The sequence below is a fragment of the Scomber scombrus genome, chromosome 2 (genome assembly GCF_963691925.1).
Source record: "Scomber scombrus chromosome 2, fScoSco1.1, whole genome shotgun sequence".
In the NCBI taxonomy this organism is placed as follows: domain Eukaryota; kingdom Metazoa; phylum Chordata; class Actinopteri; order Scombriformes; family Scombridae; genus Scomber; species Scomber scombrus.
This window is the reverse complement of record NC_084971.1, coordinates 27,069,254-27,092,513: the sequence shown is the minus strand read 5'-3', so window position 1 is coordinate 27,092,513 and position 23,260 is coordinate 27,069,254. Positions and strand designations below refer to the sequence as shown.

Below are 23,260 nucleotides of genomic sequence, written 5' to 3'. Positions count from 1 at the left end.
CCAAAGAAAAAAGAAAGAAAAGAAAGAAAAGGAAAAAAATGTTAATGTAACCTGAGTCTACAAAGCTTTCTCAAAAGCACTTTTTAAGGTGGTGACTGTCATAAAAGGATTGAAAAAAGTTGCTGTCTGGCTATTAAAGCGTACAGCAAGGCCACTGACAATTTCATCCAATAACACACAGGGGAGCAGTCTTAATGGGAACTTCATTTTCTCAGACTGTGAGAGCAGCCTAATAAAATCACTTAGAGTCTGAATCTCAACTACTTTTACTGATGTAATGATTCAAACAGGTACATCGTCTAAAACAATTTGCACTGCATGAATCTATAGCACATTATTTACAATAAATGTACATATCTCTGCTCTGTCCAAATAATTATATTATTATTATACTGTATGAACATTTTTTCAAAGTAATAACACTGACAGGATAGCAGGATGTAGCAGCTGAGAAATAATATGCAAATTACAGGCATTTCAAAAGGAGCAGGGCAATGGCACCACACAAAAGACTGTGAAATACAGCTTAAACAACACATCCAGGGACCCTCATATCTCTGCAATACAATTAATAGAGAAAAAAAAGCATCTCTCCTTCACCTAGAATTACTTAATAACCTTGTAGATACGAAAGTGAGAGAGAGATTTGATTCAGAGAAAAATCCATTACATCTTTTCTTGATAATGTCCTAAGTCTATTGAACGTGTGTCTAATGAAAAGGGTCAGTTATCTAAATGGCTTATTATTCATTACAATTGGTGTGCAAGGATTAAAAGAACTATTGTGCTTCTACAGCACACTAATTAATAAACCACTGAGGGATAAGAACTGTAAAATTAACATTTTATCTCATGCAATATTTGTTGCACACACTTGTTACCAGTGTGTGTGTGTGTGTGTGTGTGTGTGTGTGTGTGTGTGTGTGTGTGTGTGTGTGTGTGTGTGTGTGTGTGTGTGTGTGTGTGTGTGAGTGTGTATGTGAGAGTGTGTGTAAGTCACCATATAAATGTGAGTTAGTGTTAGACAATGGAAGACACAGACAGACAGGAGTAAAAAAAAAAAAAGACACCTACATTCGGCTGTTGGGGATAATCTTGTTTCCATCTTTGTACCATGTGACGAGGGGTCTTGGGAAAGAAGACAGGGGAGGAGGGCTGATGACGGCTGCTCGGCCCTGAGTCACCGTCTTTCTCTGCTCCTCAGTGGAGAAGTTCCCCAAAACTGGAGTAAGAGAGGGATGAACAGTGTGAGCATTGACATCGATGAAACAAATTACGTTTATCCAGGCTGAATATTAACATAAGCAATTAGAATACATGACTGCTGGAAAAAGGAGCGCTAACAGCCTACTACTACTTTAAATGGAAAGCTAACTGTTGGAAACATGCTAACGCTAGTCTGTCAAAAAAAGCTTTCCACACTTCTTTTTGTGTTATGGGTTTACTCTCCTCTCCTCATTTTGTTACATTTGATCCAAATTGAGGTACATTATTAAATTCTTTTAAAGAGTTATTAAAGGGCGACAAAACCTTGTTGACCTATTAAGCTCGTTAAGTGTCAGTTAGACAAGAGACTCCTCTCGACCAGTTTGGATGTGAGTCACATGATACCTGGCTTTAGTGGACTGCAATTTCTACCTTAAATGGAAATAAACTCAGTGACACCTCATTTTCAACTTCCATTAGGGCTGAAATTAAAGATTATTTTCATTATTGATAAATTGGCAGATTCAGCTGTAAAATGTCCAAAATAGTGAAAAATGTCCTTTCTAATTTCCCAGAGTCTCTTTGAGAGGGGGCGTGCTTGTGGACAGAGAAACTGAAACCTTACTGTTACCATTCGATGTATTTCACAGGTTTATCAATTTGAATTTCTCCCAAGGGGGACCAATAAAGATACATCTTATCTTATCTTATCTTGGGTTAAGTAGAACCGAGTCATAAATGTGTCTTAAAAAGCGTTCAGAACTGTGTGGTGCAACACAGCTAATAAGCTATGACCGCTTCCTTCGTTTTGGACTCTCTGATTCACAGTAAACCAACGCCATAAAAAATCACACAGATTTACAAACTAATCCACTGATTGCGGCAGTCCATTTGGAATAAATTGATTATAAATGCTGGTGTGACAGTGCCATTTGGGATTTAAGAGAAAAGCATCTTGTTTGTGTGGGTGAAGCTGTCTCTGATTCAAGTTTCCTCATAAACAACATCCTCAGTCATCTAAAACAGTGTTATTATCATGTTGTATGTGCACTTTATGCCAGTGTGTGCGCGTGTGTGTACTCACAAGCCACCTGCACCTCTGTTTTCCTGTGTATGACTGCACCCATCCTGTTCCTCACCGTACACTGATACAGGCCGGCGTCAGTCCTCTGCAGTGACGGGATGGACAACCTAAATATGGACGGAAACATAAAAGACGGTGGTTTATCTCTGAGCTGTAAATACAGTGTAAACAGGCAGAAAGCAGGCGATGTGAGCGGTGTTTGGACACCAGCAGACGGAGGGGGAAGTATGCGGAGGTCTGTTTATCCATATGTATGCCCTCTTGTGTAATTCCCTTTCATGACCTTGATCTGAGAATGGATTGGGCCTAAGGTTGTCAAAAGATCCCCAATAACAGAAGGGAAGGCGGAGCGGTGCACGTGTACAGTATGTGCATGTATGCGTGTGTGCATGTGTGCATGTGTGCATGTGTGTGTGTGTCCATGTGTGCGTGCCAATGTTTTTGACTGCATGCTTGTTGGTTTTTTGTTTTTTTTGTTTTTCTGAGAGAGGTTGTTAATGGGGTTTTAATGGACTGTGCTTCTCTAATGGGAAGCTTGGCATGGGATCTAGGTTGGTGCCATGTTGGACAAACACACAAATGCATACACACACACACACACACACGCACACACAAACGCACAAAAATACACTTATACACACACACTCCCACATTACACACAAACCGGATAGACAGAGTAAAACTGGACATCGCTTTGGGGCTCATTATGAATACCAGGACAGCCAAGTATTTAACTCCCAGGCTGTCAGTGTATGATGCCAACATACACAAACCCACACACACGCACACACACGCACGCACGCACACACACACTTAAAAGATACACATGCAATTCCATTTGAATCAGGAATGACACATTAAACATCCTGAAACAGATTTTGATATTGGACACTTACTAACGCTGCGTCTCTCTCTGTCTGTCTGTCTGTCTGTGTGCCATTCTGTGTTTAATAGGATCGTGCGGTGGGTCTGTCACTGTATCTTTTTAAAGTCCTAACAACAAATTCCTCTTTATATATCTCACTAAAACGCAAAAGTTCAACGTTGACAGGTCCCGATCAATATAATATCTCAGTCAATTTCTCCCACACAGTCTCAGCTATGCATGCAGAGCAAAACTCCCCGAATGATTCAGGACGAGAGCGAGTTCAATCAGCTTCTCCAGTGAAACGGCTACCAATTGACCAAAATGTCCCTGTAGCTTCAATCTGAACACTGGATGGGGTAAAGAAGTTTGTGATGTGTGGCTGTGAGAGCAAGTCCTTTTATATTAAACACGCTGATTTCTATGGCACAGAGAGAGGGAACTGTAAATATATCCCATGAGAAAGTAATGTATTGTGTTTCCTTTCACAAATGTGTTTTATTTGTGTTGAAGTCGGCAGAGCAGGTCGCTGAATTTTTACTAACACAATTAGGCAGCATTTAATCAACAGCGGGGATGGCTAGCGAAAGCAGTCTTTGTTAAAAATAACATAATTTATCAGCCAAAAAACATTATACAGTTTTGAAGACTACACAGTAACCTTGACAACAGTGTTCCTGAAAACAAAGTAAACGTTAATTATGTTTTTTTTTTATTGTTTGTGAGCATTTTAGTGTTGATTTCATTCCAAGTCACTATGTGTAAAAAATGAAAATGGAAAGTTTTCATTAATGGATCGTTTTACTCATGTTGTTACGGTGCTGCTTATCTGAATTTCTTAAGTTCCCGCTGCCCAGTGGACTAAACAGCCTGAGAGGTAAACAGACATTAATCAGATTACATAAGAGACAAAATGTGGAAAGGGACAACATTTGTGAAATGAATCAAACAATGATGTATTGGACAGGATCACATTGAGTTTAATGAATATGCTATATAATGTGGCTACTGCCCATATTACACTAAGTGTGTAAGCACTGAAGTATGCTTGCAACATGGCATCAGCTGTTTCATTCATGCTTCACAACCACTGGCTCGTCAGCCAGCTGTGTGGTTATCAGCTAACTAGTCACGTCCAATCATATTTATGCAGGTGTAAAGCCTGGCCATAATTACCTGACACTTATATCACTGCTGGTATATTCATCTCAGTGTTGTTTGCTGCCACTGCTCGGTATTGTTGACTTAACTAAGATTTAATATTTATGTCGGCTATACGTTCATTAAGGTGGATTAGATCTCCCAGGAGAAAGTTCCCTTACATCTAAATCTAACTATGTAATAATTTGCTATAAATAAAATGAATTCCTTAACATGGATTTCTCTGATTCAAACAGTGTCAGAACTAATGTCGATGTTCTTATAATCAGGCGTACAATTGCAGATGGTCTCGCATGCACACACACACACACTCTCAGACTCCACAGCCCGCTGCCAATTTAGCATAGTCATGGCCTAAACCAACTAAACTAGCCAGAACGCTGAGAGCAGTCCAGTGCTACACAACACCTCCTGGCTCGAACAACGCCTGCCTACAAAATGCTGGCTCAACCTCTCCCTCCCTCAGTGTGTGTACGCATTCCCAAGTTTCCCAGTGTTTCTGAATGATGTGAAAAACAATTTTGTTTCACAGCTGCAGTTTTGCCGAGAGGGATTGCTTCGCTCTTACCAACCCAACACACACACAGAGGAACAGAGGAAGAAGAGAAGAAGAGCGGCACAGAGAGAGAAAAGCTCAGACATATTGATTGGTTCCTCTCTTCTTTCCCCCAGACCATATACATATTTATGGTGCTAATGTAATTATTAATCTCACTTTGGCTCCACTGTCTAAATGTTCTGACCTTCTCTAAACATACTCCATCACTAACAGGCACAGCTTTTACTCTACGGCTGCTTTCCATGCTACAGGCATGGCTTAACACAAAGAAGGGATGGAAAGGATAGGAGAAAGGAAAAAGGGGAAGGAAGGATAGACAGAAATACACTTAGAGACAACAGAGAGCTACACGACAAACAGTCAGACATATAAGGAGCCAGTCGGTGCTAACTGACCTGTACTGTGGCGTCCAGTCTGTGATGTTGCTGTTGTTCAGTGTCCAGCGGTACTGCAGAGGCCAGCTGCCTCCAGCCAAGCAGGTCAGAACCAGTCTGTTTCCCTCCAACACCACCTGCTGCCCCAGTTCACCCCCTCGCAGGTAGGGACCCACCTCTGATAGACAGAAAGAAACACAATATGTTACTTTTGTTATTTGAAAAAAGTTTCAGTTTGCCAAGCTTGAACAATATAGTAAATGTCAGCTGCATTTATCCACAAAAAACATTCCATTTATGTTTTGTCCTTTGCAAAAAGAGTGTGAGGAAAAAACATTGGCTGCCAATGCATCTTAATTTTATTCTATATAGACTCTGAAATGTACAAATTCCATCATATTTTTAGCAGGTGCCATTTAGGAAATGCCAAAGCAGACATGAAAAACAATTCAGAGTTAAAAATGACATCCGGCGTCAAAACAACAATACAAAGGGAACGTTACTGCATCCGCCACTTTATTTATTTATCTATTTTTACTTATTTTCTGCTCCTGCGGCCAAAACTGTGACATTTTCACTTTTCTCACTCTCTGACGTATACCTCCATTAACTTGAGAGTACCCAAGACGGGATGTGAGTGTGAGAGTGCACCAAAAATCTGAGAGACATATCTGCAGGATTTATCAGGACTTACTCTCTGGAGAGAGATTCTCCAGACCATTAGTGGGGTTTATCAAAGCATCCCTCTACTACTCCTTCTGCACACTCTGGTCATAAAACCTGGAGACACATTTTCAGATTCCCACTTTTAAAAAACTAGTTAGAAGTCTCAACCTTTTCTGAAAAGTATAATATCATATAAAGGTGTTTTTTTCTATTTTTGAAAGGAGATTACAAGGTGATGCCCACACATACAAAACATTATTACTTTTATTTCAGCTTCCTTTGAGAAATATAATTTATGTCACCACCCAGTTAGCACAATTACAGTACAGTCAAGTGCGCCTGCTGAGCAGCCACCCCACGCTAACCTGAAAAAACACAAGCCTCATGTTTTACCTGTTCATCATCTGTGGTGTGAAAACATCGGATTTTAACACAGTCAGAGAAATAAAAAATGTTAGTTTGAGTATTAGTTCAGTTATAAAATCCAAGACCAGCTGCTGAGCCGTCGGAGCAGGAAACACAGTTGCTCTATGTCCTGCTGTCATATTTTTCCATCATCCCACTCTTTTTCCATCACAGTTATGTATTTGACATGAATCAAAGACATGTCTGTTGGAGTTAATAATACTGTCAGAGCCTCTGACCGCTGGCACTGACAAAAAAAAGTGGGAGTAATGGTTTTTCACCTCTGTCTAATCTGTTTCTATATTAGGATGTTGTTGTGTACTTACATGTGTTACTTGCATATATTGTAGAGCCAGACTGGCAAGTATCCAAGCACAGAGACAGTTCAATAATGTATTGTTTAGTGACCCACAGAAACATTACAGCAGCATTACTGCAGGTCTGTTGAAATCAACCGCCCTGCCTTGCAATCAGACTCAGAATCAGATTTATTCACCAAATATCCAGTACGAGGAGCTCCGAGGTGCGCTGGCTGAATGGCTAAGCTGCACTCGCTGTCTAAACACAAACGCCATCCAGTCTTTAACTCATGGATCAGGTGTTAAGATCCGGCTCACCATTACGCAGCAAAGAGGCATCAAAAGCTGAAGAGCCTGTGCACAACAACTAGCTGCAGGACCAGAAGACAAAAATCAGCATCTGGGTGAGGGGTGTACGGTTGGGGTAAAGGTAGGGTGGAGCGGGTTGACAATGAGATTTATTCAACCCATCAACCACTTACACACACACACACACACACACATGCACAGAGGCTGAGAGAGGGGGCTGGCTTATCTGCTTGCTACAGTATGTATGGACAGGTCCATAACTCTAAGGCAGAGTTTTACATTCTCTCTTTCTCTCCTCCTTCTCCTGTCAACTCTCGGCTGTCTTTCCCGCAGCTCTCTCACTTCCTCTCCATTGTCTCATTGCTTCCTTCCTTTTTTCCCCCCCCCGTTCCCTGTGGATGTTTCAGGACCACCTTTCTTTTTTTCCCTCCCTTTTTCTTTCTCTTCTTTACTCCTCAAACCCCCTCTCCCTCGTTTAGATTGATAGCTGCCTGCTCCGTGCACAAGAGGGAAGTGTTCCATCTAAGATAGATTTATACACGAGGCAGTGTGTGTGCCTGGATGTGTATTTGTGTGCCTGTGTGCGTGTGTTTGTGTGTGTGTGTGTGTGTGTGTGAGTGTGAGGATTTATTTGGAATATTCCGTTTCTACAGACGATGGCTAGCAATGCAGACTCCAATGTCATACTGCTGACCAGCGCTAATAACTCACCGCTGGCTGCCTTCGTGCAAGGGGGGCGTGTGTGTGTGAGAGAGAGAGAGAGAGAGAGGAGAGAGAGAGAGAGAGAGAGAGAGAGAGAGAGAGAGAGAGAGAGAGAGAGACAGAGAGAGAGAGAGAGAGAGAGAGAGAGAGATGAGAGAGAGAGAGAGGAGACAGAGAGAGGAGAGAGAGAGAGAGAGAGAGAGAGAAAGCAGCAGTGATGCAGCTTTAACAGCTTACCAAATATGACCCTCAATTAGAAAGGCTGGGGCACACACATCCTGTACAAATAGAAAGATGTGGACGTTTTGCACCTGCTCCATCCATTCCACTTATCTACCACTTTTTGTCATACTTCCTACCTTGTACAGCTGATCACGGCCCCTTAATCCCTTCCTTTTACTTAAAGGGAGTCCATTAAGAGGCACAGATAGAGATAGAGGCCACCACATCTGAGAGGAGCAAGGTCAGCTAACAGCATGTTTCACTCACTGATGTCGTCTGTCTCTCTCTTCCTCCTTGTCTTTCTCTCTGTCACTCAATGTCAACGTGCCTCTCTCTCTCTTTTCTCTCTCCCCCACAGTCTTCCCTTTTTCTGACCTGTCTTTCTTTCTCACAAGCTGTACTGTCCAACCACTGTCTGTCTATCCTCTCTCTTTTTTTTCTCCCCTCCTCCCTCCTCCTTCTCTTGCTTGCCCTTCGGTCCATCTCTGTCAATGTGTGCGGCAGATTAAGGTCTCTGTATTTTTTGTGTCTTCGGGAGAGACTTTGCCTAACAGAGGAGATTGGCCTCTAAATGTGACGGGGGGGGGGAGTCAAGAGGCAGACGTGCATGCATGTCGCACGCAAACACACACTTTACTTTTCCCTGCTGCGATGTGCGTGTCTCAGCTCCCAGGCTGCTCTCATGAAGCTGCTTAGGCAGATTTTAGGGAGGAATTCAATTTGCCGGGGAGATGAGCGCTGTGATAGAGGGGAGAGGGAGGAGAGGAGGATGAAAGGACAGGAGGAGGAGAGGAGCAGAGTCGCTGCTCCGAGGCTGGATAGTCCACCACGATCCTGCCCTCTCTCCTCTCTTCTCCTTCTTCTTCTTCTCTCTGTACTTTTACAGGCAGTGTGTGTACACTGGAAATTAGACTTGTCCTTTAGAAATGGGCTTGTAAAAAGGTTATTACTCTTACAATGCTGCATTAAACATCCTTTAATTCCTCCTAAATTTGACTACAACAGCTGCGGTGAGATGTGGGATCCTCATGGGTTAGCTGCTGATGATGACTTGAGTTGAAAGTTGAAAATTTGGCCAGTTTGGTTCGGGTGATTACAAAAACCAAAAACATCGTAGGTGGTCCGGTTTGCATTCAGATATGTGGAGGAAACCCTGTGGTGTAAATGGATTTCAGAGCGCTAACATAAGAAAGCAAGAGTGCAAGGCATAAAACTAAAGTTGAGCTGCAAATCTCATTCCAGCAGTGCCTGCTTAATTATTGGACGTGTGCCCGCGTGTGTGTGTGTGTGTGTTTGTGTTTGTGTGTGTATGTCAGGTCAGAATTAGGGTCACTCACTCAAGAAAAATCACTTTATCTTCATAGAGTTGAACCCCTACTGTGAGACAGGGCTGGCAAAACTGACTATAGTCTATGAATACTGATTCACTGATAGCCTGTCTCGCTGCCTCTCTCCTTCTCTTTCTCCTTCTCTCTCTCCTTCTCACTCTCTCATACATACACGCTCGCACCCTTCACCCTGCCGTTCTGACAAGAGGTTGAAGCAGAGAAAATAACTAAATCAGTCTATTTTATTACAAGTCATTTTTCTATGAATAAGTGGATAAAAGTTGCATGGCTAAGCAATTTTTCTTCCTCTTTTTTCACGGTAACGGCAGTCTATTTGATAAAATGGTAAAAATGACTTCTATTCCTTTTTGATAAGCCAGTCTGCACTTGTTTCAACAGGCATTTAAAACACTTAATTGGACTAAAAGTATGGAGCAAAAAAAAAAAAAAAGCCATAAGCTTGACTAAATTAACTAATGCAGAAATCAATCAATCATTTAATCAGTCAGTCAATCAATCAGTCAATCAATTTTGGCGAAAAGGGACATGATTATATTAATGTCTTAAATGTATTATATACATAAATGTATACATTTCCTCATTTCTTTGTCTGTCTTCTACATTTATTCATTTACTTAGTTGTCTCTGTATTTCTTGGTCAGTATGTTAATTGATTGGGTGGTCCTTACATCAGTCTATACCTGGATTGGTCAGTTGGGCAAACCAGACATAAACACACGATTCCTAATAAATCTACATGACACTGTATGCTAATTTCCTTTCAACTACACACAGACCTCATATAAAGATGGATGATGCAGCTCTACTTACTACCGTTATGCAAAGTGTGGCCAAAATAACATGTTTGCAGTATCAATGTATTAGGAGCTGCCATAGTAAGCATGCTGGATTCAGCCTCTCTGCTTTACTGACAGCTGACCGCCACTAAGCCGCGCAATCCCGGAGCTGCAATGGAGGTAAATCAGCCGAAACTGGTAACTAGCAGGTACAGCCATAACCATGGTTATGTTTAAGTAATAACACTTACAGACTAATGCAGGTCGTTAACGCAGTACCCTGGGAAGGCTGGGTTCGCATATAATTTGAATTTGAATGTGCATATCAGGCTGAGATGTGTGTATGTGCTGGAAGCAATTTTTAATATTAGCATTACTGATCAGCGTGTGATGTAACTGACAGTAACTTACAGTTTAATGTGTGTTAAAAGACAGCAAAAACAGCAATTTTGAGTCAGTAAATTTGGTAAAATATTTATATGTACACCCACATAAGTTCATTCAGTTTTGTTAGTAGCATTTTACTGTGTCATGTTACTGTACTGCTGAGAAGGAAAATGATCCTCATGCAGTGCCACCTGTAGTCCAAGAAGTACAAAAAAAAAGGGGAGGAGGCCTTGATTGAAAGAGTGAAGAATGTTCTGCACACAACCTACTACATTGCAGAGGAGGAGCTATCTTTCACTAGATTTCCTGTACTTTATGGGCTCATCATGTCACACACAGCTGCAGTGTAATACAGTGCGCACATCAGCTGTTTGGATCCGAAGGTACTGCCGCGGTATAATACGGTGTGTGAGATGTGTAGGAATATGGAAGTTCTGTGGTTGAGAAAATGTATTGCCAAAGAAAATGCCCGTTAGACAGCAGTGAAAAATTCTAAATATAGTGTACACTTAAAATGGTATTGATTTTTATTTAGGTGGGTTTATTTAAGTGACTAAAATACATTTTGCTGCTGGCCCTTTCCACAGCAGTACAGAGCTTCCATACCAGTACTTCTATCTGCTTCTCCAAACTGAGGAGCTGCCAGGTAAAATACTGAGTATGGATAAGTGCATCATAACGCACCACTTCAAAAAATCTGAACCATCCCTTTAATATCCATAGGTGGTTTGACATTGCAATGGAATTTCTGCCATTTTCTAATATAGATAGCCTGCTCCATATTCATATTTCTTTTAAGAAAAAAACAAAAACCAATGTGGTTAAATTTTAATGTATGGCGCTCAACTAACTTCTCTTTTTTGTGTGTTTTTCTTCAAAGAGAGACTGGAAGGACGGGCTAGTGGGAGCAGTATAGCAGCAATGCAGCATCAATGTAGCAGCAGTGAGTGTGGGATGCAGGAACGGGGTGGCAGCTCAGCTTCTGAGGGACATCCCGTATCTCATCTCCATACACTGCGTAACTCATCGCCTGGAGCTGGGTGTGACTAAAGCAATTAAAGAAAATGCCAACATGGTCCAACTTCAGAATAAACGGATACACCTATATGACAGTGCCACTATTCCCCCAAGGCTCTCAGGGAGCTCACCAGATTGCTGAGGCCCTGGAGGAGAAGTCGTCCAGTCTCCATGGTGCCTGATGGCTACCATATGTGCATTATGCAAAAAAAGGTGAGTGTTAAATTAATAAAGCTTTTTCAAGCAGCTTTTATTAGTTTGTAATGCATTTTGCCAAATGGATATTATGTAATAATAATTATCTTTTTTGTAGATTGTATGTGACAGTTACTAAGTCCTCCTGGCCCATTTTGAGGACATGGCACACATGGAGAGGAGCCCAAAACCATCACTAGTTGTTGAAAGAGTAAAACAGGTAACTGGGTATCTCGAGAAACTGCATCACATAATCTTCCTGAACTTGACACACTTGACCACATTGCTCTTTTAAGCAAAGAGTTCCAGAAAGACAAGAACACGGTGTGTCAAGAGGTTGAAAGACTGGCTTTTATGTCTTTTTCCTCTTCTAGTGTGTGTTTTTTTTCCTGTATGCTTTGAACATATTTTTTTCTTTCTTGCATGTTCTCTTTTTCTTTCATCTTTTTTTTGTTGTATTTTTGTATAATATTGTGGGTTTATATAACTGTATTGTTTTTCTTTTGTGGACCCCAGGAAGATTAGCAGTTGCCCAGCACAACGGCTAATGGGGATCCTAATAAACTAAGCTAAACTTAACTAAACAAGTTACTGGAACCCTACTGCACTCAAGATATAAATGAGTCCACAGATGACGAAAGTCTACGAGGGAGTGAAGACCAACGATGGATACAGAGTGCAGTTTTAAGTTTGGAAGTGGAACGAGCTAAAGTGATGAGTAAGAGAAATGTACTGTTAGATAGATGATGTAGATTGGCACTGTCATTAAATGCAGTGGAAATATTGAAATTCAATGATTTTGTTTGGACCCAAACAGATGCAATCATCTTTCACTTAGAAGAGAGGCTGGGGGACCTTAAAAGTACAGTCCAGTCAGTAAATGTAAGGCTTTTGATTCCTCTTATTGGCCCAAACACAGACGATATCTTATCCAACTTTGACGACTACATGGTCTTAGCCCAGGGTAGAACAGCTGTTCCAATGAGGGACACGTTCTTAAATCTTCTGAAGTCAGGTGTGTGGACTTCAGAACAAATTACTGTAAGCATTTGACACAAAGGTTGACATAATGTATATGCAAGAGACCAGGTGGAATGGGAGTAAGGCCAGGAGCATCGGAGGTGGGTTCAAACTGTTCTCCCATGGTGTGGATAGGAAAAGAAATGGGGTAGCAGTAATCCTGAAAGATTTGTTGGAGGTGAGGAGAGTGTCGGACAGAGCGATGAGTATGAAGCTAGAAATTGAAGGTGTGATGATGAATGTTGTCAGTGCATCTGCCCTGCAAGTTGGGTAGATGGAAGAAAAAGAAGAATTCTGGATGAAGTGGTGAAGAGTCTATCCAAGGAGGAGAGAGAGGTGACTGGAGCGGGGTCCAATGGGTATACATTAAGGGAACAGAGGTGATGAGGAGTTGATGGGCAGGTATGGGGTCAATCAGGAATGTGGAAAGACAAATTGTAGTTGATGTTGCGAAAAGGATGGAAAATGGCTGTAGGGAATATGTATTTCAAGAAGAAGGAGGAGCACAGGGTAGTGTATAGGGAGGTTTACACAGGCGGACGATGTCTTATGCAGGAGGTGCAATCTGAAAGAGATTGGAGAGACTGCAAGGTGGTGGCAGGGGAGAACCTAAGGCGTCATTAGATGGTGGTCTGTAGGACAACTTTGGAGAACAAGAAGAGGAAGCTCATGAAAGTAGAGGCAATGATCGAATGGTGGAAGTTGAAGAAGGAAAATTGTTGTGTGGAGTTCAGAGTTGAGAAGGAGTTATAAATGCCGGTAGTGAATCACAAATGTAGACGTACATTAGTGTCCTCCTTCAGAAACTTCAGACGAAGCTTTAAGGGACACGGTCAAGACAAGGCAGCTAAAAACTATGGCTGCTCTGTTACGAATTCAGTTTTAGACTCAGTTAAGGACCTCCTACCTCAATAACATATGGATGCAGAAATACAAAAATAAATACCTGAAGAAATTAAATAAATAAATAAATTCAGAATGCATAAATAAATAAATGAATAAATGTAGAAATAGTGAAATAAAATAAATGAATAAATGTAGAAATAGACAAATAAATAAATAAATATAGAAAAACATAAATAAATAAATACAGATATAGCCTAAATTAATGAATAAATAAATAAATATATAAAAAGAGTAATTATTTATGAAAATGTAAAAAGGAAATCCAAGATATTGATTTAATTACGTCCTTTTTCATTACCAGAACGTATTTATTTATTCTTATTTATGTATTTTGGTTTGTATGTTATGTTTATACGCATGTCATTTATTTGTGTTTAATAACACAGTGTGAAAGGGGAGAGGAAGAATTATAAAGTTATTATAAGATTTATTTGCCATGTTGCTACCAATCAGAAAAGGGTGGGAGGTGAAAAAAGGGCTAATTAATTTTTAACAATATAAAGTGGAGAGCTCAGAAATTATACTTAATTTCCCTCATTAGAGAATGCAGACAAGTCAGGTGAAAACATCTTTTGAATTTGAATTTTGCCCCTGAAATTTATCACGAATAAAATTAGCACATACAGTCGCATACAAGGTCAGATACAGTTTAACACTACAAAGAACACACTGAACGACAGGGTCACATCGTTGGGAACAAAGATTTTGTTGAGGCCTCATATTAAAAAAACAAAAAAAGAATGGCACCCATCAAAACAAAAAGTAAAAAAACAAATTAAAATCTGGATGTAGTTGGAGAGAAGTGGGCAATACAGGCCGTAAACTCAGAGAGAGCTGGAGGTGAGTGAAGTTGAGAGGAGTGAGGTGAATTTCAGGTCAGCTGTGGCTCTGACCCGAAACCGGATGAACTGAAATATAAAAACAATTCTCCCTCATGGTCTGTTTTCTACCATTTCTTCTACTCTAGCTTTTTTTTCTGTCAGCTATCCTCATTTGAGTAGTCAAAAAACAAACTGAAATTGGTTCAAAAGACAAATGATCATTAAACACTTTCAGGCACTTTTGGGAATATGCTTATTTGCCATCTTGCTGAGAGTTAATGAGGAGATCAATACCGCTCTAATATCTGTGTGTTAATTATGAAGCTACAGCCATGAGATGATTAGCTTTGCACATTTATTTAGCTTTGAAAAGAGCCATTGCTTTCAATATTTCTGCTAAGCTAACCTCTTGTAGTTTCACATGTAAAAAGGAAGACATGAGAGTGGAGCGACTAGCAACTCTCAACAGCATTATCAGTCCGACTTGGTCTTATCCTGCCGTGAGTAAACACAACTAATCTCTAATCCTGTCTCCCTCTGTGTCGCTGGTCTTTCACACACATCCATTAGAGGTCTAACTGAGGGAATCTGAACAAAAGGAGATGACAGTTTAAGCTGAAAACACCTGCTACCTTTGATGATGATGAAATCAAAGTTTCCCCGGACTCTTACCCACTAGGCCACAGCTCCCCTGCTGATCCCAACGGGACTCTGCTGAACTATAAGATAGTGAGTCCACGGGGAGCTGGGCTGCCGTGGACAAAGAAGTACAACTACTGAGTAGAAAACAGCAGAGAGATGCCTGCACAGGAGAATAAAATGTTTCCTGTTGTTGTTGTTAGATGAAGCAGAATGGTGGGTTTGAGGCAGAACTTCAATCAGGAGTTAAACTCTTATTTCTACATGTAAGGATGCATTGACAACCCGAAAACACTCCTCCACCTTCTCTTCCTGCTTGGACAACCAATCACAGCTCCCTCCTCCAAGCGCCTTCCTTGCCAGCTCCAATCATGGTTTCCACAAGCTTTGACTGACAGCTGTCTGTGAAAAGGCGACAGATGACTGACTGATCCTGATGTGCTGATCGGCAGATGTCAGACCAGACGACATGTTGCCGGCACTATCGCACAGACACACACACACACACAAATACATACAAGCGGTGGTGAATAGCCGAGGCTCGAGTAGTTGGTTCAAAGTCAACCTGCTTGACTTTGCTTGTGTTTGCTTCTTTGTGTCAAGGAGAGTGATAGTACAATGTATTGAAAGTTACAGTAGATTCTTTAACAACTGGTATGAAAAACTCTGTCAAGGTGAGAAACCGTTTTCTGCTTTGTCAGTCTGGATTCGTATTAACATTCAGTTTTACTTGTCGGAGGTATGGGAGCAGGAGAAAGGAAACCAATGTGCCCAATTAATACATAATCATATTGACTCGGGCCATTTGCCAAGTTGGCCCGTGCTCATTTAGTGACCGGCCACTGTGTAATTCTCTCGAACATAAACAAGACTGTGGTGGTAACCAAAACTGGAAATGAAAAGTCATTCTAAAATGTCAATTTATTGCTTTCTCTGGCATTTAATAATGTCACGGTAACTATGTGTACACGTGTGTGCTGGTCATCTAGTTAAAATGTCAGTTTATTGTACTTAACTGAAGACTTCATGTACAGAAACCTACTTTGGCGCAACAGGACAGAATGTTATGTCACTGGGGGGAGTGAGGGGGGTGAATGCAGGTCCATGAAGGGTGGAGGTAAAGGGGGCAATAACTGGGGCATAAGAGTGTATAGATGGAGGAATGATATGGGGGGGATGGGGTGAGATCCGAGTTTTTTTTTTTTGAGTAATCAGGTGGAAGAGACTGTGATCAGTGACATTTAAGAGGTGGGCCACACTGCGGGGCACATCTGCTACAACACACACACACAATGAGACGCACACGCAAACAACTGTCAGCTCCTATCTCCTGACGAACGGACAGGCGGACAGGAGGAGGGAGGAGGTGAATGAGAAACTAGGGAGGGAGTGAAATAAATACCTCCCGTTGAGACAGCATCCCTTTTCACTCTCTGAAGAAAGTTGTGTACACAAGCGACTGTGAAAACACCTCAATAGTTTTGAATGGCACACACAAACACACAGAGACATTAATTATACCTCTGTTTTACTCTTCTTTTTTACTCCCCCCTTCCTCTACAGTACCTCTTCCTGAGCATTTTACTTTCCCTCATTAAAAGTCTTTCTGCAGGTATGGAAAACAAACTATTACACATAAATATAAATCAAACATATAAATCCAAACAGTCCTGAGTCCACGATTTGAAAAAAGGACAACGCAAGGACACTGTGTGGTGGCGGGCGGGGGCAACACCAGTTCGCCCCTGATCCTGTCGGACATGATCAACGCACCACCTTCATATTATAGCCACAAGCTTCATACGCACACACACAAGCACACACACAGTCGACCCAGATCCACACCGATACTGAGAGATTTCACAAACACGACTGCATTCAGATGTGATAGTGTGACAATGTGGCTCCAGGCTGCAGCTCACTCTGCACACTTACCACACATACATTTGGACACCCACATTAGTAGAAACCTGTACATGCAGAATGAGAGGCAGACTGAAAGAAGAAAAAGTAATGTGTGATCTTCTGAAGTCTAAATGGAACCTCAGGTAACGGCCATCTGACAGTAAGCTACTGAATCTTCCTCCTTCTCTTGTCTGGCTGTCACGCTGTCTGCCAGCCAGTGATTTTAATTGTCCTATTTTTTTAATATTCTTATCTCAGCTCACCTCAAAGTCCGCAGTATCTAAAGGGGGCTCCTCTCTTTCATTCCCCTGTTTTTGCTAAATCTTTGTGTGCCTCTTCTTTATTAAAGTGCAGGTGCTCTTTTTTGTGTGTGTATGTGTGTGTGTGTGTGTGTGTACGTGAAGTGCATGTGCCCCTCCACACAACTGTCTGTGCTAGCCATCATCCCCTCTGACAGCTGCCACTGTCAGTGACCTTGGGCATTGTGGTCTACGAGGTTTTGAAGTGATTGACGAATCGTATCCTTTCATTCATTATTGAAGGCGGAGATCAAAACCACGGCACCCGGGATATGACCGTGGCAGCCCAGCAGACCAGACAGAGGTAAAAGAGGGGAGGGAGCAGGAGGAGGACATGGTAGAGGGAGAAGGTCATCTGAGTGAAGAAGTGCAAGCAAGAAGTAACAACTGAAATCCACCAGGCACAAACGCAACGCATCACACAGGCAGGACGGAGAGAGAGAGAGAAAGGGGTGTTTTCTAGTCAAGTCAGCAAATCACAACAAAAGTTATCTAAAAGCACTTTTCACATAGAGCAGGTCTAGACTGTACTCTTTAATTTAAAGACACCCAACATTCCCCCATGAGCGAGCACATGGTGAAAGCAGCAAGGAAAAACTCAAACACTTTTAACAGGAAGAAACCTCAAGCAGAACTGGGCTCTAGGTGCACGGCCATCTGGTTTGACCGGTTGGTTTGAGAGAGAAAGAAGGAGGGGGAGAGGGGAGAGAGGAGAGAGATGCTGAAAAGCACAGCAACAACATGAATAACGCTAACCGCAATTACAATAACAGAAATATGACTAACAATAGTAAAGGTAGCAGCAGGCATTAATGACTAATAATGATAACAGCAGCGGTGATGATGCATCACGCTGGACAGCAGTCAGTCTGCAGCTAAAGGTCTCCTGGGAGACAAGAGAGCACACAATTACGGGGAAGATGCATGTTAGTGAAATGCGTTAATGGTACAAGATTGCGTAAAGATGGAGGAGGAGAGGAGGAGCGAGGAGCTCACTGCGTCACTAGAAGCTGGTCCAAGGTGAGCCTGGGACAGTCCTACCTATAAACTTGATCAAAAAGGAAAGTTTTACACTTTTTCTTAAACGTAGAGAGATTGTCTGCAACCCAAAAGAAGATGTTTCCACAGGAGAGGAGTCTGATAGCTGATTTCTACTTTTCTCAAATCCTGATCAAAGATGACTCCCAGATTCCTTACGGTGGTGCTGGAAGCCAGAGTAGTTGTATCATTACATAATGTGTTTCTAAGATGTTTGGGGCCAAGCACAATAGGTTCAGTTTTGGCTGAGTTTAGTAGCAGATAATTGCAGGTCATCCAGGTCTTTATATCCTTGAGGCATGCTTGGAGATTAGTTACCTGATTGGTTTCATCTGGCTTCATTGATAAATATAATTGGGTATCATCTGCATAACAAAGACATTTAATGGAGTGTTTCCGAATAATATTACCTAAAGGAAGCACATAAGGAAGCATATACAACAATACAAAAGAGAGACTGCTTAATAGAAAAAGTGAATACATCTTTTTCTATTTAATAATCCTATTAATCCAATTTGCAGAAATAATTAAAGTGAGAATTTGACTTTTATTAGACTTCACAAACTTTAAAATGCACAGCTCATTTAAACCTCTGCCAGCCGCTCGCACCACAAGATGTCCCATGAGAATAGCAGAGGTCACATGTGAGCGGTTAGGTTCACATCACCTGGGGAAGAGACACATCATATTCAGAGGGTGTCTCACCTTTGGGCCGTTCTTGACAGGTAGGCTAAATATTTTAGGCGATCGACTCCTTTCAATGCCATCCTAACAACCAGGGAGTTGAATTCATGTAACTCCAATGACTCTAACATAACCATGACCTTAATGAATCATATGTAACATCAGCAATTTTGACGTTCTGATAATGACTTGTTGGGATTTAAATGCAAAACAAATCCAGTGAATACTCTAAAATTGAATATCTGTCTACACAAGCATGAGTTATGTCTAACATTGTCCTTTTTTTCCTCCAACACAGAGAGTGAAACAACAAAGCCTACCTTTACACCTAAAAAATGTGATCTGTGCCGGCTGTCTGACGTCACCACACCAAAGAAACATATATCTGAGGATTGTGGATTCAAGCCTACAGGGAAACACTGATGTCAGGATGGGTGATGAGTAATTTATGCTCTTCTCCATTTGTGCTGGGGATCAGAAGCATGTCTCCAGTGTCCATTCTCGCCATACACTCTGAACTTTGTCCCACAGTCTTCGGTGTTGCATCTCTCTTTCCAGTCTTTTATCAAAACCGCCTTCATCAGTCTCCACCATCCTTGCCCTGTGTTCACCTCTCTCCTCTTTTCATCTCTACCCTGTAGCATTGATTCTGAGCTGGGCTACACCATAGCTCCTTCATTCAAAAGGAGTCCACGTTATGTCCTCTGGCAATGCCATTTACTTGTTACCTGTGTGGGCACGAAAAAAAAAAAAACGTAATAGCTTTAAGTTTCACTTCTCTGACCTGCTTCTCTCACTAACTCATCTACTGTCTTTGTCCCTAGGCCCTTTTTCTTCACACATTTTAACTAATTGGTTGTTGTTGGGGACGTAGGAGGTGTTTTTAAGTGTGTGTTAGTGTGTGTGTGTGTGTGTGTGTGTGTGTGTGTGTGTGTGTGTGTGTGTGTGTGTGTGTGTGTGTGTGTGTGTGTTATGCTTACGCCTGATTTTGCATAACTCCATATGCTTTGTGCGTGAAGGTATGTGTGTGTGTGTGTGTGTGTGTGTGTAAATGTGTGGATGTTGTCTTCCTGTACTTCCTCCTTTCCACAGTGACAACATCTGCCACCAACTGCAACACGCACCACGTCTTCCCTCGCTCTCGCTCCCTCCCTCTTCAGACAAGGGCAACTGAGTAACACCCACCCCCCTTTTTGAAGGGCAGACGGCGTCTCCGTAAACGTTCCTCTTACAGACAATTACAAATTAATTCAATAAGACTGACAAATGTCCTTGCCATGATGCGGTATGACTTTCTTTTTGCGACTGTTTACTTACTTCCACAGTTGTACACATACGTGAGAGCTTATGCACAAATATAGACGTACAAAGAAGGTCAAAGACATACCTACTCCAGCGCAGATGTTTCCAGTAATAGGAAACAAGTCGACTGATAATGACTCAGAAAGCAGATCCAGAAAAATAAGGGAAAAAATAAAACCAAGTCGACTGATAATGACTATGAAAGCACAAACAGAGAAGTGTTTGAGACATATGTGCTCATTGTTTGCCAAATAATTCATTGTTTAGATTTTTGATTTCTCCGTGTGTGTTGATGAGCCGCTCAAGTGGGTATTTTTAGATTCGTTCCAGGTGAGATTTTTAAGCGATGCCTGCGAGGGTGGTCTAAAGAGATAGGTGTTCAAAATATCTTTAATCATTTTTACTGTCTTCCTGCTTGTTTGCACCTATAACTTTTTCTCACATTCACTAAAAAGTCATTAATAGCGGCAGTCGTGCCAGTTTAACAAGCCGGGTCGTGGGCGAGTCAGACATTACATTTTTCTTAGTTTTTTCACCCTATCGAGTACGGATGATGCATGACTGAAATTCTTTTAGCAGCAATGCCATCCCGTATGCTTCTAGTTTCCTTATCGTCGTTGCTGGTATCTGGTAGAAAATGCAGGCCGTAGCGCTAACATCCACTGAGACTACGCCACACAAAGCATCACAAGTCAATTCCAGTGGGGGCGGGGGTTTGAACCTTTCAGTACTACCTGAACAGATTCTTGGCCGGGGCTCAAGAGAACAAAAACATACACAAAAAAACATCATCTTTTAAAAAGTGCCCACGCTCAGACTGACATCAGCACATAATATAAAGAGACAGGACAACTCATTCAAACGCTGCATAACCTGAGTTCATGTCAGGGTAGATGCAGAAACACACTGAGAATCTTTGTGTATATATATGAGCGAATGAGTCACTGGACTAAAAATAAGACGAGCCAAATATGGTTACAGAATGAGCTGTTTCATTGTATATATAAATCTTGTTAAACTGCTCCTCGGGTTTTTTGGTTTTTTTTTTCTTTTCACAATGCATAATGATTCTACGCTATTTCGAAACTTACATCCAGAAAGATTGCTGTTTCTTTGCAAAGGGGAAATTAAGCAGTTTAACATGCTTCTTCTGATATTTGAATAAGTTATAATACACATTACTGCACAACAGCCTGTGTAAGAGATTCCTTTAAGCTGTATGATGTGGGTCTATGAGGAGGGTAGAGGATTTGCCTGATTTAACCCTGCCTACTAACTCTCCCAGAAAAGCAATAATGTATTGAATTTTGAAGGTAAATCTATATCATCTTTAGATATAATGCTAGCGTCTCAGATAATAGATAAAGAAAAAACACCCAGAGGATAGTTAGTTAGTATGAACTCAGTAAATGGTCATGAGATTGAAAGCTGTAGTTGGAAGCAGACAACTTGAAAAGAGAAAAAGAGAGAGAAAAGAAAGAAAGAAAGTAAGAAAGTAAGAAAGAAAGAAAAAAAAGCCCAATTACAAAAGCTTTTCCCCGTGGAGAATGACAGATACCACACCCCTCTCTCTCTCTCAAACACTCGTTATGGGTGAGGGACAAGAGAGAGGGTGAAAGAGAGAGATGTTTGAAAACTTCAAAGCTAGTGAGGAATTCAAAGTTCAGAGTTTCATCTCCCTGAGTCTTCTTGCAATTTGTAAGTCAATGTGGTGAGATGTGTGTGTTGAAGTGTGGAAGTGTGTGTGGAAGTGTGGCTGTGTGCATATTTATGCATGTGTGTCAGCAAAGCAATGTTGTAGATCACTCAGGTATCCGGCACTCCGTATACAAGCCTGTGGATTAAAATATGATATAAGTAAAAATAAATAAATATGGAAACATTAGTATGCTTTCGCCTTAACGTCCAGCTAAGCCAAACCACAGCTAAGAAGGACACGTGATGTCAGATCTCACCTCGTTCACTCCTTCACCTCTTTCTCTCTCTCCTCTCTTTGCCTCTGCCCAGTCATCTCTGCCCCCTCCTGTGCCTCTCCTGTGTCTCATTCTCTCGCTCCTGTGCTGTCATTTAGCATTGCCGCTGATGATGAAGCGCTCCATCATCACCCCTTCACCACCACCCCACGCAGTCAGCATTTTTATTCATTCCCTCCTCCATTTCAATCTCTCCATCTTTCTTGATTTCTTTCCATTTATTATTTATATCATATATTTATACGGTTATGATGAGTGCAGAGTAATACTGTACATGCACAGCACTCACACACTCACACACACACACACACACACACACACACACACACACACACACTCGCACACAGGTGTAAAAAAACATCAACAAGTGCACACAGTCTCAGACCATCGTATCTTGGTGGAAAATGTTTAACAGTAACACGCATCCACAGGCCCGGCTAATCTATCTTCTGTTTCAGCCGCACTAAACAAATTGGTGCGGGTCAAGGCCTGCTTTCCTTTAGTGTGCTGATGAGATAAACAAGCATTCGATCTCCCACTCTCTCTCTCCTGGTGACATCACATGCCTGTATTAAAGGTGACACTCTTGTTAATCCACATTCAGTCAGCCACTGCCTCTCCCGAAAAGCACCAAGCGCTGATACAGGTACACAAGACCTGAGCGAGACGAGCTCATGAATAGCTAATGGGAAAGACACGACGAAGCTCTGATTCACAGAAAATGGCCTTCCACCATCAGCTCCACTGTTGCCTGCCGGTAGAGAGAGACAGCGTAGAGATTGATCGAACATAAAGGGTGAGAGAGTGAAGCGATATGTGTGGGGAAGAGAGGGTAATTCATTCTGTGAGTATATGTGTGTTTGTGTGTGTCTATTTAGAAGCAATATGTGTGTGTGCGTGCGTGTGTGTGTGTGTGCATGTTTGTAAGCGAAAGAGAGAAGAAAAGAAATTGAAGATATTATATGAAGTAACTGGAAAAAGAAACGAAAAAGTAATTTTACACGCAGTCCATCTGCCAGTCTGTGTGAAAGGCTTATCGGTTCGCATGATAAACCAACTGGATAAACGAACACATACAACAATGCTCTCTTTTCTTC

The 23,260-nt window shown here is 41.5% G+C and overlaps 1 protein-coding gene across 1 annotated transcript in view; it reads right to left on the bottom strand.

The window, feature by feature from the left end:
• LOC133994967 (protein sidekick-1-like) overlaps positions 1-23,260 on the bottom strand; it is a 240,242-nt gene that overhangs the window by 134,940 nt on the left and 82,042 nt on the right. The window contains exons 2-4 of the mRNA XM_062434212.1: positions 5,271-5,427; positions 2,291-2,397; positions 1,075-1,222 (exon numbers count right to left, since the gene is read on the bottom strand). Coding sequence (XP_062290196.1) covers positions 1,075-1,222; positions 2,291-2,397; positions 5,271-5,427 — 412 coding nt within the window. The remainder of the gene's footprint in view (positions 1-1,074; positions 1,223-2,290; positions 2,398-5,270; positions 5,428-23,260) is intronic.